This window comes from Vicugna pacos, chromosome 5, assembly GCF_048564905.1.
Source record: "Vicugna pacos chromosome 5, VicPac4, whole genome shotgun sequence".
Classification (NCBI taxonomy): Eukaryota; Metazoa; Chordata; class Mammalia; order Artiodactyla; family Camelidae; genus Vicugna; species Vicugna pacos.
Window position 1 is genome coordinate 83,984,004 of NC_132991.1, and position 18,475 is coordinate 84,002,478.

At 46.2% G+C, this 18,475-nt stretch overlaps 1 protein-coding gene across 1 annotated transcript in view; it reads right to left on the bottom strand.

Moving 5' to 3' along the window:
• SERPINE2 (serpin family E member 2) overlaps positions 1–18,475 on the bottom strand; it is a 52,747-nt gene that overhangs the window by 4,881 nt on the left and 29,391 nt on the right. The window contains exons 2-6 of the mRNA XM_072961742.1: positions 15,368–15,648; positions 12,379–12,606; positions 6,375–6,572; positions 849–1,047; positions 551–651 (exon numbers count right to left, since the gene is read on the bottom strand). Coding sequence (XP_072817843.1) covers positions 551–651; positions 849–1,047; positions 6,375–6,572; positions 12,379–12,606; positions 15,368–15,626 — 985 coding nt within the window. The 5' untranslated portion in view covers positions 15,627–15,648. The remainder of the gene's footprint in view (positions 1–550; positions 652–848; positions 1,048–6,374; positions 6,573–12,378; positions 12,607–15,367; positions 15,649–18,475) is intronic.

The following is an 18,475-nucleotide window of genomic DNA, read 5'->3' on the forward strand; positions in this document are numbered from 1 at the left end:
GGCAAATGAAGGGGTCTCACACTAGCTGTGTCCTAGACGGTCTGGGAAAGGAAAGCTCTATTCAGACTCCTGTGAATTTATATTATTTCAGATTAATAGGCATGAAATGCCAAAATACGTATCTGAATATAGTGCATGCCTGCTGTTGTTTGGTGGAACTAAGCAAATAGCTAAAAAATCAAAATAGAGCTCAAAAATCTTAGTTTTTTTCAAACACAAGGGAAAGTCTCCATTTGGGAAAAAAAAGAGACTAATATCTAATTAACAGCCACATTTTTAGGTAATAGAGACAATACGTGAAATGCTTCTTTCAGTGCGTGGAGTCACGTGGGTTTCAGAGGAAATGCACGTGTGGATTGCAAGGATGGTTGATCTTTGCTGATTTAAATGATCAAGACTCAGCTGCATCACTTGGTGATTTATCAAACTAAACCTTGGAGAGCTTTAGGGCAACACAGTCCTAATTCTGACCATTGCTTTCTGAACAAATCAGAGACCCAGTTTGTAACACAGCCTACAAGTGTAAGAATAAGATTGAAACTGAACATACTCGTTATTTTCGCAAAATTTGCCTTTGATGGATCAAACATCTCGGTGATACCAAGAACCTTCAGCGGCTCTTTCAGATCTGTTTGTGCTACAGCTGTGAACCTAGCGGGAAAGCAGAAAACAGGGGGAAAAATAATCATTTCACTATGATGTCAAATGATACCATCAGTGCCAGTGGCCAAATGTTTGGAAAACAAGTCTTTTTACAGTCCGCTCTGAACACCAGTCTGAGTATCTGACGCCACCACTCCCAGGGGTCAGGGACTCCTGCTGTCTTCTGAGGGAAAGGGGCTACTTACTTGGGCAGGATGACCTGCACCCTCTTGGGCACCATGGTGTTCATCCAGCTGTCTATGGTCTTGGTGCTGATGTGTGGGATGATGGCCGAGAGCGGGGTGGAGCTCTCTGTGGGCAGAGCGATCAGCATGCTGATGCTCTCCCCGTGGTAGGGCAGCTCGATGAAATTGTACCATAAGTCGCTGGGGGTGCTCGTAGACCCTAAAGAAATCAGAGGCAGGTTCAGGGCATCCTTGATGACTTCTAGAAGGGGCATGAGTGGTGGCTGAACTCCAGGGTAGCTTTGGAGGGAAGAGAGCAATTCAGTTTGAGAACTTCTCTTTTCCAAAAATAGCTTCCTTAGAAGGTCAGTTATTTCTTCCTTCCCTGGTAAAGGATTCTCCTTCTGTAGTCTAGAGATGATGTCTTTGGCCAGCACTAAAATCACATTAGTTCTGTTGAGTAGAATTTAACTAGATCATAAGGCACTTAGAATACAGTGCTTTGCAAGAAGTAGACCCTTATCAGATAATGAAGGGATGAATCTGAGCTGCCTAAGGATGATTCTTCTGGCAGCGTCTACGTGTGCACATGAAGAAAAGGGAGTGGGGGGGAAGAGCTTAAGTTGTGCAGTGTCCACTCTGGCCCAGCCACGTACCAACAACTCCAATGCATTTAGAATCCATGGTGCCCCATGAGGTGGGTATGAGCCGTCCTACTTTATAGCTGGAGAGGCTACAATTGGAGAAATTAAGTAACTTGCCAAGGGACACACAGCTCAGAAGTGGAGGAGAACTCTATGAATTCAGTACATCTAGTGCCAAAGATGATTGTCTTCCTTCATTCCCCAACTCCCTGCCCACTCTTCATCTGATCCAGGAACTATCATTATGGCTTTCTGATCCTTTGCAGTACTCATGCTTACTAATAAAAACCCAAGAATGATTTAAACCAGCATTTCTCAGAATGTCATCTAAAGAACACACAACCTGCAAGATGCCTAGGGGGCAAAACAGACTCTGCAGCCCAGCAAGTTTAGGAAGCCCCGGGCAAGCGTTTCTTTTTGCAGATTCATAAGATACAGCAGTACTAGAAAGTACTAGAAAGCACTAGAAAGCACTAGAAAGTACTAGAAAGGTTCACAGATATTCTGAGGAAAACTGTTCAACTCTAGTTATTCCCAGGTTTCCCAAACTAATTTGATCTTAGAACCCTTTAATCCCACGTAAAATATTTAAAACATTTAGCAACTGAGCAGCGGAGCTGAGCGTTGCCCGTCAGAGTGGATGCAAGTGCCATCACGATCAGTACTGGGGAGAAGCCCTGCTCAGGGGTGCGGGGCCCAGAGAGGCTATTAACCCCCTGGGAAAAGAGCCCTCGATGGAGCACGCCTTAGGGTCCCAGAGGACCTTCACACTAGGCATGTGATGAGAGAGTTATACGAATTAACTGGATGAATGAAAAAACAGCATTTCTAGATTGACAGTGGATTTCTGAAATGCTTTATTAAACACTTCCCATTTTTTAAGGGTGACCTTGGTGAGGTTCCTGAACCTCCGTGTGCCTCCTGGTTCGGAGGATGGAGAGGTCAGGGATGTTAGAACTGTGCAGCTCACAGGACTGCTGCGATGATTAAATGAGAACATGGAGCAGGGCCTGAATGCTGGCCCCCTCTTCCTCCTCCTCTAGCTGACCTAGAAGGACAACAGATTTAAGAAAGCATGTTTTTCTTATGATTTTCCCTTGTCTTTCCTTTGGGGATGCCCTTTGCAGTCACTGCATTGGAGACAGGGAGCTTCAATCAGCCGTTCTCCATAGATGGGGGTTGGGAGGGAGGCACTGATGGAGGGAGAGAGACGCGAACTTGGTCCTCATTACATAACAAACGCTTTGAGCTATAAAATATGATAAAAAAAAGAGTGAAGCTCTTAGAATAGATGACACTACAGGAGGCCACTAAGAGCCTCTCCTTGAGGAAGGAACATGTGGATGGCTCGGTGCTCAGTCTCTCCATCGTGCTGCATGTTAGGGCTGCTCCGGCACGCGATACGCCCAGCCTCAGCTCGGGACGCTCCTGAACTCTCTCCCAGGTTCCGCCTGGGGGCCACCTGAGAATCCAAGGTGGGATCCTTCATCTCTGCTTTTACCCTGAATAATCAAACGGCCTCAGCAGAAACTGAAAAATCAATGGGAAACATATGTATATTTGGAATTTCTTGTGGTCTTCTTCGAAACAAAAAAGGGCTTTAAGGGTAAATTCATAACCATCAAAACAAAAAATTCGCAGATAACGACTTTGACCCAGCAATCCTCATTCAAGGAAATTACCTGCAGGAGTTCTGACCCACATAGCCACAGATTTATGCACAAGAACGCTCCCTATAGTGTTGTTATAGGCAAGGAGCAAATGGCCATCTGCAGGATAATTATGGTACATTTATGCCTTGGGATGCTTTGCAGCTGAAAAGAAGGATCAGGTAGATCCACATGAATTGACATAAAAAAAATTTCCAAGACATACTGTCTAATGAATAAAGCAGATGATAGAATAGAAGTTACCATGTAATCCTATGTATGTGAAATACATAGAAAGGGTCTCAAATGACACACCTGGCACTTAATAGGGGTCCTCATGCTGGGAAATGGGATTACACGGAAACATTCACTTTCTGCCGTGTTGTATATACTACTGTATTTGAGGATTTTGCAAAGAATATGAACTATACTTCTACTCATTTTAAGGCTATCTCTATTTTTTAAATAGAAAAGTTTCTACCCTCAAAGTGCTCGTGCTTTATGGGACTTAAGTCAAGTCAGAAGGGTGCTCCCCTGTTTTCCACCCTCTCCGTTCGTGTTACTAAGTGAATCCTCTCAGACATCTTGATCACATCTTTGGGGAGAAGTCAGGAAGGCTGATAAATGGATAAACGGACTGGCAACATTTTGGCAAAGTGACCAAGGCTGGTGACTCTGGGCAGGTGGCACCAGAGGCCGCGTGAGTGACTTCGGCGGCCTGGCCACCTCAGCCGGGGCCTCCTGCCTCTGATCCCTGGCTGGTCATGTTGGCCAGAGTGGGGTGAGACAGGTAGAAAGTGGGTGACCAGCTGCGTGGTCTGCAGTCTCGAAAACAAACGCCTGCTCGGGGCCAACACGGACCACTGGGCTTTCTCCACAAAACAAACTGGCCCCATCTTTCCATGAAAAGCTGCTTCACCAGCCAAAGAGGGAGACCCAGGGACAGATGACACCCCTGGACTCTGCCACGTGGCCCGTGGAAGGAGCTGGGTTCCAATCCCAGGTTACTCAGTAAAAACCCTATGACAGGCACAGAAAGGAGGGGAGGAAGGGTGGCCCCAGAGCACTTACGGGGTTTACTTGGGAGGGAATGAGAGCCAGGGGGCTGTCATGTTCTGTTTTGCATTCAGTACAGATCAGCCAGGGGCCAACAGGAAACGGACAGGACACCAGTCTGGGTCAACTAAGATTAATGAAGGGACCACCTACAAAGCAAAGGGGAGAGTACAGAGGAACCACCAAGGATGGTACCCAGGGCTACAAACAGTGGGGCACCATCACCCATCTAAGGATGGAAGGGCCAAGGTAAGGAGGTGGTGGCCCTGATGGCAGGAGACCTTGGGTGGAGGGATGCACTGGCCCTGGTGACGCAGGGGAGGACTGGGAAGCCAGCGCCCAACCCCCTCCCCGCCCTTACCCCATCACCTGCTGCTCCGCCCCACCACCAAACCAACAGGAAGCCAGGGGGCAAGGGAGCCCCGGACGGACGCAGCCTCCTGGGAGCTCAGAGAGGGTGTAGAAGGGAGGGCGTGAATCAGGGAAGGCGGGGGAAAGAGACCCCACACACCGTGGATCTGTGGGGTTTGAATCTTTGACCAAAAGAATGTAATTTGCATTATTTTCTGTAAAGCACATATTCTAAGACACATTGTTAATGGAAAAGCCACCTGGAGATGTAGCTCCTTCTCTGGGAACATCCCCTACACTCAAGGAAAGCACGTTCCATTCCTACAAAGACAAACATTTTAATCTTTCATGGGAATGTCTAAAGAGCCCTTGCATTTGCCTCTTTACTAACACAGTCGTTGTTTTTCAGCAACAGAAATACACAGCAAATGAGGCCCCCTCAAAATTTATTTGATTAGAACGTGTACAAAGATTGACCTAAAGTAAAATAGCTTTGCTTCAGATGTGAGCTGGGGGCCAGGCTAGCTTTCCCATGAGTCTTCCTGGGCAATGACCTGAGAGTGACTTTTGGGCAAAAAAAAAAGAGACTTCTATTTTTCAATTGCTTAGCATGGAACCTTTTAAATACAGGACTTTCAAAAGCTGCAGGCCTTTTAAATACATATTATCTTAAAAACATTTATTGAGCGGATGACAAAATTCTACCTGGAAGTTTGATGAATGACAAGGGAGAAGGAAAGTGACTTTGTTCATTGCGTCCTTCCCACGAGTCACTCCTTAACTTAGGGAATTAGGCAGGTAGCGAAATGTGGAGCGGGGCTTGCAGACAATAAGTACCATGTAAGGAAAGGTAACACTGGGCCCCGCATGTTCAGGGACAGACTGCAGACATAAAGGCTAACTTACAGAGGGAAAAGAAGTGTAAGTTAAGTTGGACAGAGAGTACTTCAAGCAAAGCAGGTTTAAAAAACAATCACCAGACTTAGTTATCGATGGACAGGAGAGATGTGTCATTTTTTTTTCCTGATTGTAAGCCTGATATATATTTGTTAAAAAAAAATTCTCAAGCTCAAAGAAAAATAATCATTTGAAATACTACCACTTGCCATTTTACTGAACATCCTCCAAGACACGTCTCAACAGACATATGAATATATGGAAAGTATTTTACATAAACGAGATGAAATGGCATCTGCTGTTCTGTAACTTGTTTTCTGAGATAAACCACATATTACATAACTTTCTCCCTGTATAAATCTAAATCTAACTATCACGGGGGTTCTACTATGCGTAGGTGGATGGCTTCTATTTATTTGCTAGTGTGGGATTATCTTGATTATGAAGTGCTTGGTGTGGGATGCTGGGGCAAGGTTGCCACAAAGTCCTCCAGACCACGGCTTCCCACCACCAAAAGCACCTAAGAGCACCCATGTGCCCCTGCACCAGGGCCATGACTGGGCTCTGTCAATCTTCATAATTTTTGCTAATCTGATCAATGGAAAAGAAATCTAATTTTTACCTTAATTTTTAATTTGGTAATAATGCAAAATGACTAACGAGGAGTTGATAATGCGTTCACATGTTTAATGTCCATTTATACTTATTTTGTGAATTTCCCTTTCATCCTTAAATTTCAACCTAAAAGCCTATGTGGTTTACATATTAATATATTATCTTTATTAACAATACAAAGACTGACCACGAGCTTTTAAAAAATCCTGTCCTCCCCTCCTCTGTCCTTCATTAGAAATAAAAACGCAGATCTACCTTGAACTAAGTGGAAGCACTCGAGGGCCTTCCTGCGCCTGGCACGTTCTAGAACGGGGCCTCTCCAGCCATGAACTTACCGCACCGGAACACGGAGAGCTGGGCGAGCATCGGCACCTGGTAGGACTTCCCGTCCGCTGCCACAAATGTCCGTTTCTTCGTGTTCTCAGGCTGAAACCGTGATTTCCACAAACCCTTAAAATACACTGCATTGACCAGGACCAGTCTGGTAAGGACGCCGTCGAGAAGATCCGGGGACAGCAGATTGTCGATCATACCTGCACCGAGCACAAACACGGAGGACTCTCAGGACGAGCAGTTCACTGGAGGGCAGAGGGCAGCTGCAGGATCCCGGAGAAGGAAAAGTCAAAGGGATTTTTAAAGGATTTTTTGGAGAAACTTTTTACAATACCTTTTGGTCACTTCTAATTTTTTCCTATCACTAAAAATTAAAAGCTGAAAACAAGTTAAAAATCAGATACTAACAGCTATATAAAAAACAGATAAACAACAAAGTCCTACTGTATAGCATGGGGAACTATATCTGATAGCTTGTAATAACCTATAATAAAAAAGAATCTGAAAAAATATGTATATATATGTATGACTGAATCACTAAGCTGTATATCAGAAACTAACACAACATTATAAATCAACTCTACTTCAATAAAAAATAAACTAAAAAATATCAGAGAACCAGAAAAGACTAGAGATCCTCTATTTGAGGTTACCAAACTTCTTCAAGAAATTTTTTTATAACAAATTGTCTATACGCCCCATGTTTTAAGAACATTTTATTCATCTCCATAAACTATGCTTAATAATCAATTTCCCTGTTTTTGATGGTAACTGACACTCTGACTGTCAGTGGAGGTTTTTGACTGGCACAAGGTAAACAGCTGTCTGTTGTGCGGTTTTAAACACTGGGTTAATTTATTCCCAAACATAAAGGAACCCTTCAGCCTGTGCAGTGTTCTTTAAGGCAAATGCTTAAATTCTCGGAAGATTTTAGGAATGTTGATTGTTACCGTGGAATCCCTGGTTATTATAAGCTACTTGAAGAGTTGAGACTAAAATGGGAGTTTGTGGGTCAGGGGTTGACCTAGGTGCTCATATTGCAGAGATAGAGAGAAAGCGGGTCTGTCCTAGAAGAAGTAATTTTGAAAGAAAACGCTCTTCACAAGACGTCAGGATGGTCCAGCCCGTCTGTGCAGGAGTGAAGGAGAAACTCAACCACTGCGGTTGAGCCCTTGTGAGTCACAAAGATCCTTCTGAAGTGCTCGAAGCTTTGGTTTCTCATTTAGGTTCCTTTTGCTCGGTGTTTGAAGATTCAGCTGTGCGTGTGTGTGTGTGTGTGCACGCGCGTGCATTTAAGAGAGATCACGAATACCAAAATTATCCAAAATGTAGCTTTTGGCTCAATTTTTTAAAAGTGCATAACATAAATGCAAGTTACAATAGGTTAAATGGTGAGAGTCAAACCAATGGTTTCTGAAGAAACAAAAATGTCTAACTCAGCAGAGAGAGCTTTAAGTCCTTTTAAATGAAGCTCAAGAAGATTCGATGTACCATCAACAGAGGTTTACGTAAGTCACCATGAAGAAGCACACCCAGAGGATTCCTGACCAGCTGGCTCAGCCAGTGACAGCACTGCTCATCACTGACACAAGGGGGCGCCAATGCCACCTTATATCAGGCTCTGGAAGGAAAATAGCTGAGCTGTAAATAGCCATCACTCAACGAAGGGCCGGCTGCTGTGAATAGACCCTGTCCTGAGGGAAGGAAGTGAGAACTGTGTGCTCCAGCGATGGCAAGCTTTGGAGAGTTGCTTTCCCGATAGCAAAGGCTGCGTCTTGCCTTTGCTGGGGCCATTATCCGGTCCAACTCCTACTTGCCTTTGAGACATACGTGGCTCCCTCTCCTTACACACCTTCTCTGACCCTCCTCTCCATCTCCCGGTTTCCATAGAACCCAATGCTCAGCACCACCGTTACACTGTGGTATTTTATTCTAGCCAAATTTCATGTCTGTCTCCCTCAACTAAACTGTGAGCCGCACAAGCACAGGAACCCTGTCATTCATTTTTAAAAATCACGCCTGGCTCTGTGTTCAGCATACTGTCAGTGCGCACCAGGGGTCTGAAGGAATCTATTCAGCCCTTTTTTCCTGAGGTAAATAAAGCCTCTTGTTGCCACTGGTGGAACTAAGATATAATAAGGGGACATGGAGAAATAAACAGAAAGGAAAAAGAGAGAAATGTAAGAAATGCATAGTTCAGAGGCAAGGAGGCACATGGGGGACCTGACATCAGTAATGGCAATAAATATATGCATCCATCATCCATCCACCCACCCCTCCATCCATCCATTCATCTACCCCTCGATCCATCCATCAACTCATCCACCCATCCATCCATCTATCCACTAACCCATCCATCCATCCATCCATCCATCCATCCATCCACTTATCCACCCCACCCATTCTTTGATGCCTACCTACCATCTGCCAGGAGCACTTTTAGGTAAGAAAACAAAACAAAAATAAGCTCTTCCCCTCAAAAAGCTGTGGATTGGAAGGAAGCTGACTGACATAAATGACTTGGAAATGCAATTGTAATAAATATCTTGAAGTGAAAGTACTTGAGGATGTGAGGGCAAATTAGAGGGGGATCTGATCAGGTCAGGGAGGTCAGGGATGGGTGGTTCCTTGAGGAAGTATTACTTGAGCTGAGTTGTAAAAGTAGCTCCCATCTGTTGGACACTTGCTAAGTGTCCACCACCGCGCTAAATGCTTTATGCATGTTACTTATATTCCCATAACAACCTTATTAACGAGTCTAGCAGTTAACACTATTTTATCTCCATTTTACGGCCGAGGATGCTGCGGCACAGGGAGACTGAGTAACCTGCCTGAGGTTACACAGCCAACGGGTGGCAGAACTGAGATTCAAACCGGGCACTTACGCTTTTAACTATTATGCCATTCGTGAGATAGTGTGCAAATGAACAGGCAAGGGACAACGGGAAGGAACGCATTCCAGGTAGTGGGATGCATGGGGGGCATCTGTGACTGGAGGGAGGAGGGCGAGCACAAGAGATGGGAAGGAAGCCCGTGTGGCTGGAGCACAGAGAGGCTGAGGCTGCAGAAAGGTGGCAGGGCAGCCCCGGCTGGGCCGTCACCACATCCCAGCACACTGGGAAGTCTCCCCCACTCTCTGCTGGGCAGGATCTGTCATCTCCATGCGGCGGTCTTCCACAAGTGGACTGTCCCGTCTCTAGGGTCCTTCTGAGACCTCGCATGTAAGCAACTGCCTCTCAGTGGGGCAGTTTGGAAATTGGTGGGAGCGTTTCTGGTTGAGTGGGTGGTGGCCAGAGATGCTGTAAGTCCTGCGGTGTTCAAAACCGCCCCCAAAATGAACTGTCCTGCTTGCCGCAGAGCTTTCAAGTGCCCCGCTGGGTATTCGAGTTGGCAAGAATCCTGCCCGTCGTCAGCTGAGCCCAGAGCCTCACTCTTTCCTGTAGGTCAACACAAAGTAGCTGTTCTTTTGCACACTTTTAACGTAGGATAAACTTGCTCGGAATGTGACTACCACGCAAACCAAACCCAGTGGAACTTGTGCTTGTTTTGGTCGGAAATTTACCAAGAGTTTTGCAGCGTTTTAGAAAAAAACTGCACCAATGATGGTAGCACAGCCCGTGGTTTTTGTGTCCGCAGTGCAGCTTGCCTTCTCGGTCCGCTTTTGTAGCTATCAGTTCACGTTCCGCATGAATGTCAGTTCACAGGTCAATTCTTCTAACACTCTGACTGTTACTTTCAGGGGCGGCGGTACACAAGGGTTTACCTACCGAATTACAGACATAAATTTTTGTTTTTCCTTGTATTACACGTTAGCATTATATTAATTTTTAAAAATTTGTGTACGTGTGCCTAGGGTATATGAGCTAGGAATTCCATTTCAAGACAGTAAAGTGAGTATGAAAACCTTTGTTTAAAAGTGGGGGTTAGGTCTGCTGGGTTGAGAAGCACTTTTCTAGCCTTCTCGCTGTCCCTTCCCTGGATGCTGTGAACAGTTCATTGAGTCAGTGCGTGTGCAAGTGGTAAAACCCTCCAGTGTCATCCTGGGGGACTCAGCAATTCCCAGCATCCAGTAAAGGAGGAGCTGGCTGGCACAGCCACAGCACGCAGCCACCCGGCATCTGAGTGCTGTCAGCTTCCCACCTCTGTTCTCAGCCCCACGGGCTCAGACAAACACGCTGACCCCTTCACATATTCTGGTCTCCTGACTGCTTCGTGGCTGCAGGAAGGGAGCCCAGACCGTACGGTCCAGGATGCTGCTGAGGAGGGATGTCACAGATTTACCGTAACACCCGGGCTCTCCACCACCCTCCAGAACATTTCTCCTCCGTCTCCTCATTAGCTCCTCTCCTCATTAGTCCCTCGAATGGTTTGCAAACATTCACATATGTTAGTCTGGAGGGAGCCCTGGGGGAAGACTTGCTCCAGTGCAGAATGCCAGGCCCTGGCCTCAGGGATTCTGATTCAGTGGGAGGGGGTCCGGCGATCTGCATTCTAAACATACACCCCAGGCACTGCAGGAACCACGCTTTGAAGAAACATGACCTCAAAAGGAAAAGTTTCCCTAAGTTTCATTTCGGGGCTTATTCCCCTCTTGAGTCTCTTTTGTTTCCACTTTTGTGACCTTTACTCTCCCCTTGTGTGAAAAATGGTTCCCAAATCTCTGCTCCTAGCCTTAACTTTCCTCTGCGGCTCTGCACCTACCTCTCCTCCTGAATGCTCCCACCTGAACCTCCAGTTTACAAATGAACAGGTTTAACACACTGATGCTAGACATTCCTTCCATTTCACGGGAGGCGAGATGCACGTAAGCAAGTAATCATCACACGGCGTGGAAGTGCTCTTGTGACGGGCACGGTTCAGGACAATCACACGTCAGTCACAACCAAAGAGGAGGTGCCTCCTTCCTGGGCTGACAGGAGCCAGAGGCGAGGAAGGAACGGAGAGAGGAAAGGGGGGAGGGGAGACAGAGAGGCAGGGGATGAAGAAGTAAAAACTATTATGCAGAAAATAAACGACCAGGATATATTGTACGACCCAGGGAACGTAGCCAATATTCTACGATAACTGTAAATGGAGTATAACCTTCAAAAGTTGTGAACCACTACGTCGTACACCTGTAACTTATATAATACTGTACAGCAACTAACAATAAAAAAAAGAGGCAAGGAAGGTGCGGGGAGAGATCAATCCTGAACCGTAAAGGCTGGGAAGCATATTCTTGGCAAAGAGAACAGCAGAAACAGAAGCAGCCAGAAAGAGAAAGAAAAATACCACATGATATCACTCATATGTGGAATCTTAAAAAAAAAAAGAAAAGAAAAGAAAAAAGGACTCCCATGAACTCATCTACAAAACAGAAACACATTTGCAGACATAGTAAACAATCTTATGGTTACCAGGGGAAAGAGGGTGGGAAAGGATACATTTGGGAGTTTGAGATTTACAAATGTTAACCACTATATATAAAAATAGATTTAAAACCCCCAAATTTCTTCTGTATAGCACAGGGAGCTAAATTCAATATCTAGTAATAACCTTTCATAAAAAAGAATATGAAAATGAATATATGTATATATATGCATGACTGGGACATTATTTTATACACCAGAAATTGACACATTGTAACCGACTATACTTCCATTAAAAAAAAAAAAGAAAGAAGCAGGAATAAATGAGCAATAAAACCTTCAGCCCAGACAAGGGCTTGTAGGCAAGGACTCTGGTGGTGAGATGCAGTGAGGGAGGAAGTCTGGGGGCTGCCCTGAGCCCCGGGGAAGAACGTTCCCAGGGGGACAAGGAGTGGCAGTGGGAAAAGGGAAGGGAGGCAGACTGAGCCGTGGGGTCCTCCAGAAAGAAAAGGATGGGGCTGTCAGATGGGTCCAGGCCTTTCATAGCGGCAGGGCCAGTGGACTTGCAGACCCCAGTTCGAATCTCAGAGCCAGACTTGTGCTTTTATCCAGAGTTTAAAATCACACCGAAGAGTTTCCAGGAACCGTGACCACTCACCCCTGGTTTCGTTTCTAACCCACACATTGACGGAATCACAGGCAGCAGTGGGGTCCTCAAAGTTCACGTTGCGGACTTCACACTGAAACACGTCTCGGTTCCTCGTGACGAAAGGCACTTCCATTTTAAAGCCATCCTTGACAAACACCGCGTTGGCCACTGTCACAATGTCTTTATTCTTCTTGGAGACGATGGCCTTGTTGATTTTCTTTAACACTTTGCCGACTCCTAAAGGAGAAAGGAGAAAATGCAGCAACATTTCTGCAAGAGTTTAGGAAAGTTTTTTTTTTTAAACATCTTTTATATTATGGCAAATGAGAACAGTATAACCAAGACAAGCATGAGGAGCAAGAGATGAAGTTATCTGCTTTCTTCCTGGGCTTCTGTTAAGAAGAAAGGGGGCACGGGTCTCCTAAAACGAAGTATAACTATTAATCGCTCCTAAGGATCCAGCTGTGCCTCTAGCTGCAAAACAGGTGTTTTCAGGACATTCTCCACACCTTCCCCAAGCAGACCTCGATCTCCTGGAAGACTTTCCTGGCACCAGGGAGACTGGTTATGTAGACACAGGGGAATAAATCAAAGGACTCTTCCTACCCCAGTCTCTCTTTCTTAGCAACCTTAAGCACTGTTTCCTTTCCTGCCAAAGATTTAAGAGAGCAATTTCTTTTCTCTATTTCAGAAAAAATTAAAAGTATAAGGGGGAGGGTATAGCTCAAGTGGTAGAGCACATGCTTAGCATGCACAGGGTCCTGGATTCAATCCCCAGTACCTCCTCTAAAAATAAATAAATCTCATTACTTCCTCCTCCCAAAATAAAACAAAAGTATAAAACAGGCATCAGAAAGACTATAAAAAGTTGCCTGGTGCCACCATCCCAGAACAATGTGATTTTTACTTGATATCAGGCTCACAAAGTACGAGGATTAATTTTATGGCAATGTAGGCTTTATTTCACATGAGCCACTCACACATGGTCCATTTAGTTTTAGAGTACAGGAAAGCCGGAAATAAGTTCTAAGGATGAAATGTGTTTCCACAGAGAGCTCAAATTACAGATCCGTCTTCTTCTTGGAGTTCTTTCAAAGTGACACTGCCCTAAAACATCAGGCAGTCACCTTGGAGGTCCCCTGGAGAGCTGACCTGTCACTCTCAGCTAAGGGGAGGCCCTCGGTTAGGTCTCTGGAGACTCCACCCCCTCACTCGTTCTGCAGGGCAGGCCCGGCAAGCCCGGGCAGGCACTCTGTAGGACAAAAGGAACAGCAGACTTCAGGGACCAGTCAGAGCACTCATCCCTTCCAGCCCCCTGCGCGCCCGGGTCGGTCAGTCTCCAGCCTAGAAAAGATCAGGGCAGACCCTCCTCTGCCCCAGACTGCCCTGCCTCCATCCTGAACCAGAGCATAACTTTCGTTAGTTGTCAGAGGCTGAGCCCAAACTAGGCCCCTGAAAACCTACTGGGGCTCCCCAGATGAGTCTGTCTGTCGTGGGAACTTAAGTCATACAATGCAGCTGCCGGAGATTTTGGAGGAAGACAAGGTGGGGGTGGGGAGAAGCTGCCAAGAGGCCAACATCGTCAAAACTTTAGAAAATACTGCTTAAAATCAATGCGGCTCAGCGTGATAACAAATCATAAAAATCCGGCGGCTATTTTGGAACGATATTGGCCGACAGCGCTGGGAGAGGCCAGGGCCGCTATCGGTGATTCACTGTGAAGTGATACATCACTAGGAGCGCTGAGCTTCCAAGCAAGGGGCGGCATGGCGCATCCCAAGTATTCAGTCCTTCTGCGCTTCAAACAGTGAACAGACTGCAAACGCTTGCAAAAGGGTAATGCTGTGTAAACGGAGCGGGCCGGCGGGCGTTTGGTGCTGGCAGCTCCGGGGGCCACGCTGAGAAAGATCAGGTCCCCGCGCGGAGGGAGGTACTTAAGCGCGCATCGCTCCCCTCCTCTCCCAGCGAAGGCGGCAGCGCACTCAGCATCCCTAGACCTTTAAGGCCAGTGAGAGGGGAAGAACCTGGGTGGGATAATGCCCTCACTTCCCCACGAAGCCGCTAAGCCCCAGACGTGAAAAGTGACTTGCTTAAGGTCACGGGGCACGTGGGAGCCAAAGGAAGGTCCCCGGGCCGTGCCCTGCATCGTGTAGGAGGCAGTGGAAGGGGACTCGGGTGAGAAAAGCTGAGCTGAAGCTAAGTAACGCACTAGGAGGGGTAAGCTCTTAAATTCAAACACGTAATTTAAACTGGGTTTCCTTTCAAAGAATTGAAACCATTTCAACTGGACCTTACTTTAAAGAAAAAAAAATTAAGGTTTTTATTTCGGAATAAAGATACAGTCACAGGAAGCTGTAAAGCAATATACTGAGCGGTCCCGTATATTCCCACCTTTCACCCAGTTTCCCCCATGGCACTATGTTGTGTGACTGCAGTGGAGACCCACAACCAGAAAACTGCCATTGGTACAGTCGCCAGAGCCCATTCGTTTGTTTCACATGCACGTGTCTGTGTGCGTGCCGGCGCGCAGCTCTACGCAATTTCATCCCCCATGGAGATCCATGTGTCCCCCACCACCATCAAGATGCAGAGGGGTCCCATCACCACCGGGCTTCCCGGTGCCGCCCACCAGGGTCACAGCCACCCACCTCCCGGGCTTATGGTTTTTAAAGTATGTTCATAGCCATAAGGCGTTTTTACCTCTGTACACCACGGATGGGGGTGGGGGCGGGGCAGGCGGGAAGTTTTCTTTTTAGAGGTGAGAAAACGGGAGCGTTTAGAGATCAAGTGACTGACCCAAAGCCCCACAGCTACAGGACAGAGGCCAGAATCCAGTTCTCCTAACTGCCAGCAATGGCCACGTCTGTCCTGTAGCGGGTCAGGCCGGCCCTCAAGCCCCGACGGCAGCAGGGAAACCCCTCCAGGCTGCTCTGCTCCTCGGGGCTGTAGGTGAGGAGCCATCCTGCCGGGGGCCCAGCGGGGCCATGGGCGCACGCACCATTCACGCCGTATCTCATCACCGTGGTGAGCTGCTTCTTGGTCCTGCCGTCGGCTCCCAGCTGAAGCATCCCCAGGACGGATGCAATCCCGTGCGGGGAGACAACGATGTTGTCATGAGGCCGAGACTTGACAATCTGATTGAAAATCTGGATTCCCGTGTCGGAGCCTAGTTCCTCCAGGGACAGAGGGTTGAACTGGGAACACACGGAGGGCAGCGTCACGGTGGCCACGAGGACGAAGGGAAAATGCCAGTTCATGGTTCCTTCCGGCAAAGACAACCTGAACAAGGAGATAAAGAACATATTTACATTCTCCTTAAATGAACACTTATTCGGGGACTACTTTGTACTCCGCGAGATATGATTTACTACATTCAGTGTAACTGAATGTCTTCAGTGTATTCAAGGTAGAGCAGTGCAGATTAAATTCTTTTCCTACATTTTGTTGGAGGGATGGGGAGAGAGAGGAAGGAGACTTCCACTCGGTAGGTCCCAGCTCTGCGCCAGACACTATCCTGTTATTTCAGCCTCGTAACCACTTTTCATCCAATTCCACCAATATTTACCGAGGGCCAGCTGTGTGCCAGGCCCTTGTCCAAGTGCTGGACACAGAACTGTAACTAAGATGGCCAAGACTCCTGCCTTCCTGGGGTTTATATGCCAGAAGGAAGACAGAAAATGAACCAGGAAACAAAGTCATTTCTGAGAGGGATCAGGGCCACAGCCATGTCACAGTGACGTCAGTAAATGAAGGGCGCGGGGTGGGCAGCACTGGAGAGGACGGTCAGGGACGCCACCTCTGCAGGGGGACACACGTGTCGAGACCTGAGTGATGAGAAAGAGACGCCATGTACCGATCAGGGGAAGGGCATGCCAGGCAGGGTGGGAATGAAGGTACAGTCACCGAGATCGGTGTGGCTGTGAAGTAAGAGATGTGGGCGAGAGAGAAGGGGTGGAGGTGAAGAAGAAAAAGGGGCCAGGTCCCGAAGAGCATGCGGAGCCAGGTATGGCTCTTGGATTCCATTGTAGGAGCCACGAGAAACCGCTGGAGGGTCTGAAATAAGGGAGTGAATCCCTGCGGTTGCTGTGAATATTTTATGATTACATGCCCATGATTTTTTTTTTACCGTAAGCTTATTACTTTCTTAATTAAAGAACTGCTCATTAAAATAAATTTGAGTGACACCCTTAAATCTACAATAAGGCAGAACAACTGGCAAATTCATCAGTTGTGAAGATGGCTGTTTACACTGATGTCTCCGTTAAAGGGATCTGTTGGAAGTATGTTTTCCTGATTACCACTTACTGAGCTTGGCTATGACAAGTAAGAGGTAGGAACTTTACATGTGTTTATGGAAAAGCAAAGACTTCCACTAAAAAAGAACTTCGAAGTGCCCTGCCTCCCACAGCAGTGGATGTCCAATAAGTACACGTGTGGTATTAACTCAACCTGCTGGCTTATATGCTTTCTTTTTCTGTTAATTATTTTTCATTGCATCATCAAAATAATGTTTATTGAGCATGACTGAGGAAAAGAGTCTGTTCAGTCCCGAGCCTCACTCACTGTTAGCTCCAAACACTTTCCAGGGAGAGTGAAATTCACTGCGCAGGGAAGAGGATTGTCAGCAGAATCAGAGTTCCCCGCCTGCTCCCCGCGGAGCACACGGGGCCACAAGGTGAACCACGAAGGCCACCATTCATGGTGATGTTGCAACTTTCTTATATATTGTGAAACAAGCATGTTATAAAAAATTTAGAATATTCAGCGTTTATCCAGCGCGTAATTGTAAAATGGTTGTGTAAACGCAGCCGTCTAAATTCAAAACATGTAAGTGCCCTACATAAGCTCCCACCGGGGGCTCCCCTGTGGTCAGCGTGGCCTATTTTGACTTTGGCACCTTGGACTGGCTCTCATACCGTGACCATCCCCCTAAGTTACTTTCAGCCTGTTGGACACTGGAGAGCTTCCAGATCCTGACTAGGGAAGCTTTACTCATTTCATCTAAAAATTAGACTTCGGGTCCACTCTCCTGGCCTTTCTCCCTTTTTTCTTTCCAGAAATAAATTTCCTCTTTAAAGTTTAATTTACTACAAAGCCATCCTAAGTATAAAACAATTTGTTCCATCTTCGTTACAAATGGACAAATCCGGTGACTGGCGCCAACTCCATCAATCTGAACCACTGACTCTTGCATTAAGCTCTAGTCTGGCATCTGCCTTCAGCATCCAAAATCTACACTCCCCAAAGAAATCCTCCTGGATGAGCAAATTTTTGAATAAATATTTGAATCTGCATACTCATAAAGGACATCAAATTTGTTTTGCCTCTCTAATAGCTTAAAGTTGATTCACCCAAACACCACAGATTTATGTAGAAGATCATCAAACAGGTAGAAAGGATCAGTAATGAGAGAAAGTTAACAGCTCCAAGGTTTTGGAGTCAGCAAAGACAGTCTCTCAAATAAATAGCCATTTTATTTAGCAGAACTTTGCTTGGTTGTGAATTTTTGCTAAAAGAACAGTTTCATTATGAAGCGGGGGAAGGCTGCCATGGGTGTTTTTCTTGGTTCCTTGGATTTGGGACGTTTTTGAGAGATGTCTGTGTGTCGTTTCATAACAGTGCACTGGGACAGGGTCAGGGCTGTGCAGAACTTGGAATCAGAGCTATTTTTTGATTGATGTTCTGGGCGTAACTTCTTCTTGGCCTCAGTTTCCTAGGCTACATGCTCACATCTAAACTCACCTGGCTTATGTTCGTGTCTAAGTTTTCACTTCTCTCCAAAGTTCAGTAGCCAGGAGAGTGGGTGTTGATCTATACATACTTTGGGCTGATAATATTCCTACTGTTAATACATATTCATATCCAAATAGATAGTCTTTTACATGAAATAACAGTTGGCGTTAACAGGCTTTGAAAGTCTCACTCTCTAGAACAAGGAGAGCTTCATTACGGAAACACCATAGTCATCTTCCGTTTATTTTTATTTTTTAGAGAAATTACACTTTAAACTTTCAATTGAGAAAGAAGAAATAAAGATATTGCTCCAATGTACTGCACAGCATCAATATGAATGATCACAAACCTGTTTAAATGTTTCCACTTCTTG